Here is a 9270-nt window from a genome sequence, read left to right on the forward strand (position 1 = left end):
GTCAGTGGGTTACACAACCTACCATCGGGCGGGCTTGTTATTGACACCGTAAAATATTTATTTTTGGCTACAGTTCGTTAACGTAAATATATATATTATATGATTCAAATAACATTTTTGAAGTATATGCTCATCTACCAATAACTATAAAAAGACTGACTAAGTATTATGAGTAACGAACTTTGTTAAACAACTAGAATATATAGGTCACTCTGAAATCGAACACGAAAATAAACAAAAACTTCAAAAGAAGTGAAAAGGTTATTAGTTAAATAATGTACTGGGTACAAGCTTAGTTGATGCAAGCGTCAAGTTTTAGTGATTTGTTTATATTTCAATTGATAAATTCTTTTGTTTATGTGTGTATTCTAGTATGCACATACACAAGATAAAATATTAAATTGTATTTAATTACACTATACTTGTACTTTTCTTTTTTCTTTTTACGAAGAAAAAATAAAAATACATTGCAGAAAAATTATAGAAAATTATTTCAAAAAGATAACTTTAACTCGAACAAACACGCATAGTCATAGTGTTATTCTATTATCATTATTCTAAATGTATTTCTCATTCGAGAATATTAAAAAAAAATTATACTTATGTATGCACTGTTCTTTTTACTACACTATGAATACTACAATGAATGAATAATTTATTTATGTTTTGGTTTGTGGGTGTATTTTTATTAATATTACAATTGATACAATAATTTTATAAATTATCCAGCTGTATACTGACAGTAAGCTTAATTTTATGATCATATGTATTGTAGTGTACTGTATCTGTATTTACGGAGGTAGGACATAGCAGGAAATTTCCTGCTCAAAATATGGAGCAGCCCGACTGGTGTAGTACCTCGGCTTTACAGAAGATCACAGCTAAATAATACTGTTTTCAAGAAGTGTTGTGTTTCTGTTGGTAATGTGACCAGAGCTCCTGGGAAATTGGGGATAGGATCGGTAACGCGCTTGCGGTGCTTCTGGTGTTGCCTACGTTTATAAGCTACGATAATCGCTGACTAAGAAAAAAAAAACTATATAATTAAAACATACCATTACTGCATCGCAATAAATTTACATATTTTAGATAAAACGAGTCACAACAAAATATATTATACAAGCATTCATGAGTTTAATTTAGTATGAAGATATCTGTCTGTCACGCTAGACTGAAATACACGTGGAATTGCATTTTTGTGGTTTAATTATATTATAGCATTTAAAATATTTACCAACATGGCTGACCTGTAGGCCATAACAGAAATTTAGTATGTTTCCTCGAAACAGTGGCTACTTTTATAGCCCGCGGTTAGGAAATGAGTTCTATATTTATTTATTTTTTAGTTTTGAAATTCAGAAAATTTTTGGATTCACAATTCAGACCATTTTTAAATTTAGAAAACTATTTAGCAGTTTAGCTCTTTAACCTTTTTTGTTAATGAGTTGGTAATCTCAAACAAAAGTTATGTAAAGCAATAACACTATAACTTATAAGGTATATTTGTTCTATCGTGTACAACTTTTACGGTAAGATATTTTTAAGTATTCGAAAATTACTAGACGTTTCATTGCCTTTTTACGATTCGAGTAAATAAGATGGACGTTTATTTACTCTTTTAAAAGTCCAACAATTCCACAAATGACGGCTGATAGCGAAATGGTCCCATAAACGTAAAATCACCATTGTCATTCTCAGGCGTATCAAAAAAGTGTCTGCTTACTCTTTCATTCCTTTTCCCTTAACCTCCTTTAGCTCTAAATTTTTATATCTTTCTTGCAATATTTCTTTTAAAACCTTATTTTTCTATTAATAAGGGCGATTATCGCTTGCTGATCGTAATTTATGTCTGTGAACGTTTGTGGGTGTAATAAAAACTTATTTTATTATATTCTGAAGAACTGAAGAAATCGTATTTTTAAATATAAACTTAATAAAAAATACTACTAATATAGTCGTTTTAAAGGTAGCAATGGTTTGGATAATTATTTACATTTTCCGATTATTTTATTATTTTGATTTAAAAAATAATACCTTAATTCTGTTTAACTAAATTACGGCTTAGGATAAGAATGAAGATGGTTTAAGAGTAAACCACTAACTACTACTGAGGTAAACTCACAATTTGCTTGTGACTCACCACAGCTGACTATAGACCTCTTTCTCCATGTAGGAGAAGTACTGGAGCTTAATCTACCACGCTGAACCACTGTAGGTTGGCGGATAAATTCTCTACTATGAGTAACGATTGCTATCAGGTATTTACAACAACAACCGGGACCGGGACCGGGGACAGGGACCTCACAATCCCAACCAGGAAAAAACATTTATACAAATACAAATATCCAACCCGAGTGGGAATTGAACCCGCAAACCTTGTAATAAATATAGATCTTTAACTAGCCCGATGGCAGTATTGGTATTATAGAAACACTCGCTCCAGATTCGTAGCTCCGATACCCGCGGCTCCGAGTCTGTATTATATAATATGTCAACATACTCGTATATTTAAAAATATATATAACATCTACATCCGTTAGCTGTTACCTAAAACTCAGCAAACCCGTATCTATGTTATCCATGTTTATAACAAAAAAATAATCTCTTCAACAAATTTTTCGTTATTTATAGATATGAACATGTATAAATTTATAGACGAATCCCTCTGCATTAACTTTAAACTAACTTATAATTTCAAAACGTTAATACGTATTGTTAAAAATATTATTAAAAAAAAAATATTATTACTTACATAAAAATACTTATTCAATTGTAGAGTTAAAAAGCCCATTATTTTTCACTTTTCATGGTAGAAAATCGTTATCTGTTGTCGTTAAGTTTTTATTGCTAGCTATTTTCAAAAAGAAAGTCATTAAAAGGTTTATAAAAATACACCTAAAACTTTTTCGGTATCATTAAGATTTCAATTACAAGCCAAACGACGGGTTTTAGTAGGTGATGATGATAATAATGTTAAATGATTCTTTTTGTAATGTTACATTGAGCCTTAGTTAAGCATAAAATATAAAATATTTTTTTATCTTATTAATTGGGCTTCAAAAGAATATTCAACTCGTCATTTTACAAACTCGGAATGACGGAATGACCTCTAATACTAGTTTGGGAAAAACCCGAGAACGCCTAGAACTTCATAATATCTCCTTTTCAAATCGGTCAAAACATCTGTAAATATTAAAAATTGTAATCAGCCAATATAAAAACAAATATTTTAGGACTTTTAATACGAGTGCATATTGAAAAAGTGGGTAGTCGACAAAATTAAGGTAATTGTAATTTAACAAGTCAAAGGTGAAGTAAACGTAAAGTAAGATTTGGACTACCTTTTAGAATAATATATTTTAGAATATTGATTTAATTTTGACTCACAGAAAATATATAAAATACAAACCAGTAAATTACGGCATAATATCGTGACGCGGTTTTGTTCGAATTCTACTAATATTATAAATGGCATAGTTTGTGAGGATGGATGTATGTATCTATATGTGCATGTATGTTTGTTACACTTTCACGCAAAAACTTCTCGACCGATTTTAATGAAACTTAATTTGTAGGTAGCTGAAGATCTAGCATAACACATAGGCGTTGTCTTGTGTTATGCTAGATTGTAATAATTAATACACTTCTTGTCCCGACATTTCCACGGGATTGGAAATTAAACAGGTGAAACCGCGTCGCGCAGCTAGTTGGTGATAATGACGTTACGTTAACTTATGCCAACATTTATATAATGAATATTATGATAGCATAATTATCCAAATCTATACATATACTTACAGAAGAAATATTCCACAGAACGAAAAGACACAGAAGTATATCGTGAAAATATATATATAACAGAGCATATTCTTCACAGAACGAGTTTTATTAAAAAAGACTTCCTCAGACAGTACGTCATTTCCGACTGGCAATATTCGGAAGAGTCGGACTTTTTAAGTTATCACTTCTCGATATTAATAGCAAATGGTTATTTTATTACGCTAGCTGACGCTAAATGTGTTACAGGCTTCAATTATTACATTAAAATGAAATAATTGAGTATATTTAAACATTACACACTACCATGTATTTGACACACACACGCATTTTATACTCGTTTATTGATTGTCTGTAGTCAAATTGAAAATTTTTTAAAAAGGTTTTTTTTATTTTCATTATTTTTTATTTTTATTTTTTTTTTTTAATTTAAATTTTGGACCACTGGGTGACCAATAATTTAATAAAATATCCCAGGTACTATTCACCAAATATTCTTCTCCGTAGTAAATAAAATCAAATAAAAATAATCTATATTGACGTAGGCTTGAAAGGCACTTTGTAATCGTTATTTTACAGAGCACTTATATTATTTAATTAACTACCACCGAATCATAATTGATTCAACCAACTACTAAGATTTTTTTTGTATAAGTAAAAAGTGTCGAGCCTAATCCACTACAACACCTACTACAGTTTACATGTCTATGTATAGTTTTTAAAGTTTCTTTACCTATTTTCTAACCCAACGTGCTCTTAGAGACACGGTGGGCAAACCCTCAAAAACTATATCGCCGATTAAAAGCAAATATTTATACAAATACAAATTATCCATTCCGAGCAGGAATCGATCCCGTCACTGTCGACGTTAATTAAAGATTCGACACAACAAGTATCTAAATATTTACTTCAATATTTAGAGTATTTGCAATTTTAACGTAAGACTGTTAATTTGAGTTTGCCGTAATTAAAACTTGTATACTTACCGAGCATTGCTGAAATTTAATTCCAACATTTTGACAAAGTTGGTTGTGTACACACGTACATAGATTGATTAACTGATTCCGCCTGCAACACCCCACTGTTGGGCATAGGCCTCTTTCTCCGTGTAGGAGAAGGGTAGCAGCTTAATCCACGGAGGCTACACCTCTGCGGGTTGGCAGGTATAATTCATACTATGAATAACGATCGTTATCAGGTGTATATAATAATTTTTTTCAGCTTTACGCGCTTTTCGGCACACGTCATGGAGATCCACAAGGACAGATACCTAAACTGAAAAATAATATTTATGCAAATGCAAATATCATGCACCGGTATTTAGGTCACTAATTAAGACAGAATCAAATATCTCGAAAAATCATCCTAATACAGTCATTAAATCATAGTGACACTATCTTATATATGATTCGTCATGATACGGATATTTGAGTTCACTCTGAGATGAACTTTTAAATTTAAAAGTTTTCGCCCAATAAAACTACTGAGAACGCGTTAAGCCGTCGTCCAAGCAGTGGGATATTACAGGCTGAAGCGTTAAGGTAAACAAAATATTTACAACAACACAACAAAGACAACAGTTCCTAGATGAAATAGAAATATAGCCCTAATCCTGCGAGTTCTAAAGTGACATTTTATAATGTACAATATTTGACTTCAGTAATAAATATAAAATACCCTTCAAACTGTGTGTACTGTGTGGCTACGGTACTAAAGAATTTAGCCACCCCCTCTCTTCCCGTGGGTGTCGTAAGAGGCGACTAAGGGATAACATAGTTCCGCTACCACCTTGGAACTTAAAAAGCCGACCGGTGGCGGGATAACCATCGAACTGCTGGCTTTGAAATACACAGGCCGAAGACGGGCAGCAGCGTCTTCGGTGCGACAAAGCCAGTACTGCGGTCACCAACCCGCCTGCCCAGCGTGGTGACTATGGGCAAAACACATGAGTTCACGTTATTTTTGGCGTAAACCTATGGAGGCCTATGTCCAGCAGTGGATTGTATAGGCTGTAATGATGACCCTTCAAACAATTTTTCTATGTATTTTCAATATGTATAATCAATCCTTTCACAGTTAGTAGCGATAACTATCGACATATTCAGATATGATAAATATATATATATATATATATATATATATATATATATATATATATATATATATAGTTACATCTATATAACAGAACAGGATTTATGAACTGCAAAGATCAATTTACGTAACGGAAATTAAATACGGTACTCCGATGATAGCTGTGAAATGAAATTACAAGTTTTCGATTCAATCAGTGTTGATATTCGCGAATAACTGTACTGATATTATAAATAATAATAATACGAGTAGGCAATGTTTTTGATGTCTTTATAAGACGCCTAAAAATTATTTCATTCCTTTCTGCTCCAGGCGTAGTGGGTTCAATTCTCGCCTGAGTCTGAGGGCATTTGTATTTATTTATATATGTACTATTTCCATTAGAACCTAAAACTAAAAACCTTAAAAAAATATAATATAATAACTAAAATATATTATTAAAAGGAGCCCCTTTAGGCAAAGTTCCGAAGGTACTGACAGCGTTATAATAATTAATGTTTTTATTGTGATTATTTACCTATTTGTAAAGAATAATAAAATTGAATGCCAATCCTATTTCATAACCCCAAGTAGGTATATGAAAAAAAAGGACCATGATATTATCTTTTTTGGTATATAAAAGTATATACGACATCCGTAATGCCAAGTACTAGTTTATTTTTACTATATCACGATAATAATAATTAGGTATATTGTTATATAGGCTTACAAAAGTTTAAAAGTTAACGAAAGTTACGTTAGGAGGATGATAAAAAAATAAATATGTGATTTCGAAAGTTTTATTTACTTTAAACGAGGAAAAATTATTCGTAGTAATTTCCTTGCGTTACACAAATAACAGCAAATGGTGTATGAATCTTCTCATTACTTTCTTCTTTAACTTACTTTAAATTAAAAAAAAAAAAAAAAAAAAAAAAAAAACTAAAACTGCAACTGGTATTTAGCACCGTTTTCTTTACATCTAATATTTTTACGCACCACAAAAAAATACTTCATTTAACCATTTTTACCCAACTTCAAAAGAGGAGGAGATTACTCAATTCGATCGATATATATATATATATATATAAGGAAACCAGGATCTGACGATGGAATCCCAGAAAAATAAACGGGAAAGCCTCAAAAATCGTAGTGACGATTAGTGCGTTTGTTATTATTTTTTTTCGTCTACTTACGTTGTATTACTTGTCGATGTAACTGAAGTCGGTTTTTTTCGTTTGCGAGCAAACACAATCATATTTTTCTATAGTACAGTCTTTAAAATTGATCTATTTATTCACAACATCAATTCACATGGCAATTATTACTTAACTTAAAAATGTCGTGATGACACGTCACCAATGGATATAAAATAGGTACAGGAATATATCGGTCAAAAAGTCAAAGGCAACACCGAGTTAGCAGCATCGAATTCGTATGTATCATATAAGTAGATAGAACATAAAACGGATTAGCTTTTCCTAATGGTAGGATTAATCATGGAATTACTGTGTACTGTACGTAGTACATAATAATTCTATGGGATTAATTCTTATCTGTCATTATCAGTACGAGTACTGATTTTAGCTTTTCCGATTATTTTTATTTGTGACTACATGTTGTTCGGCAATGTGATTCATATGTAAAACAGAATATTTATCATTCTCAATGGCTGTCATTTTGAGTTCCCGATATTTCGACACTACTAAAAGCGCCACAATCACGGATTCACTCGATGCAAATAGACCAAAAACAAACACAATAAATATAACTTACGTAGACAGTTTTGTGTAATATGAAATATCCTTTTTGTCAAATCATTAGTCTATATAAAAAAAAAAATAAAAAAAAAAATCACCGAAATGTATGTACGCGTATAATAACTTCCAACGAGTACACCGAATCGGTAAATAATTATTTTGTTTTTTTTTTTTGTTTTCGTTATTAGGACGTATATACATATATTGTATGTGTATATATAGGGTATGTGTGTATATATACATGCTGTACCCTGCGCACGTTACTACGCTTTTTATAATTTTTTTTTTTGACGTATCAACTCAACAACCTTTGTGGACTCATGCACAACACTTTGCTAAAGATCATGACATAATCAAATAATCAATAATGCATAGTTTACGATTCATATATATATATATATATATATATATATATATATTTAAAGCATGGGAGTAGATAATATTAAAACAATTATACAATAAGATTTAAACAATGTTAAGAAGTAGGTTCGTTTACCTCCTTTGTTTTTTACTATGCTCAAAATAAGATTAATTGAAAATTAAAAATTAATTTTCTTTGTTAAAATCCCACATACCTATCTGTATGTATAATATCTCGGTTGTAATATAAATTTTATTCTTAAAAATAATTAATTACTACACTTTATCTATTACGGTATTTCCGACATCTTCATTAGCTTTCTCTTACTATCTCCAAAAATATTTTACATATTTTTAAAACCATAAAGATTTGCAGGTTGTTCAAATAATTCTAAATTATTTTTACAGAGCATTTAATAAAAAAACATAAAAAGAATGCTTTGAATTATATATTTTAAAAATCCACGTTATGAATTGTAAACATGTATAATATTTCAATAAAAAATAGTAAAAAAAAGAATATTAATTTTAATACTGTTCCGATGTTAAAGAATTGATTAATATTTTAAGTGTAAGAAATTTATTCGTACCTTCTAACGCCATGAACATAGCTGCACCCATGATGCTGTACAGAACCAAACACACAGTCAAGAAAAAATGCGTGAACCACTTTTTTGATAGCAATTTCAACTTATTGTAAAACCAGAAAGCACTTTTCTCACCAGCACTTAACCCACTCTTTGCCGTGTTCATAGTAAAATCCTTAAAACCTTCAAATTGTTTGAACATAAAGTCCGACGCCTTATTCGAGTACATGTGCATAAAAGGGTTAAAGTAGGGATTTACATGCGGATCAGATATATGTGAAGCCGGGGTTGGAGGTATTTTTCCGAAGTATTTGGTATTCGTAGGACCCCAGTAAATTGATGTTGACGTATTAGGACCTCGATTTTGGTTTGGCGGCGGTATTTGAAGGGTTATCTTGGGTTTTTCAGGTCTTTTAGGAGGCGGTGGAGGCGGGTGACTCGGTGGCACATTTAAGCTATCCATTTTTATTATGGCAATTTGCAATTGTTTTTGATGAAGTCGGAATGTAGCGTCGGCGCTAAGACCGTTCTAGATATCGCGATCACAACAAAATAACCTTTTCTTACGCTAGATTCGCGATATAAATATGTTCGCCGTGGACGTCCGCGAGTGTTCGAGGTGGCTGGACACTGTGATTATAAATAAAATTTGGCTTAGCAAACTCTCCCGTGTGTCATCGGCTATCTGTCTGTTATGCCTCAGAATCACTTATTAA

General features: G+C 31.4%; 1 protein-coding gene across 1 annotated transcript in view; it reads right to left on the reverse strand.

Annotated features, from left to right (window-relative positions):
• The window catches only part of LOC123664984, a 67471-nt gene extending 58454 nt beyond the window's left edge, over positions 1-9017 (reverse strand). The window contains exon 1 of the mRNA XM_045599349.1: positions 8558-9017. Within this exon, the coding sequence (XP_045455305.1) occupies positions 8558-9017 (460 nt within the window). The remainder of the gene's footprint in view (positions 1-8557) is intronic.
• Positions 9018-9270: the final 253 nt, after the last annotated feature.

This window comes from Melitaea cinxia, chromosome 23, assembly GCF_905220565.1.
Source record: "Melitaea cinxia chromosome 23, ilMelCinx1.1, whole genome shotgun sequence".
In the NCBI taxonomy this organism is placed as follows: domain Eukaryota; kingdom Metazoa; phylum Arthropoda; class Insecta; order Lepidoptera; family Nymphalidae; genus Melitaea; species Melitaea cinxia.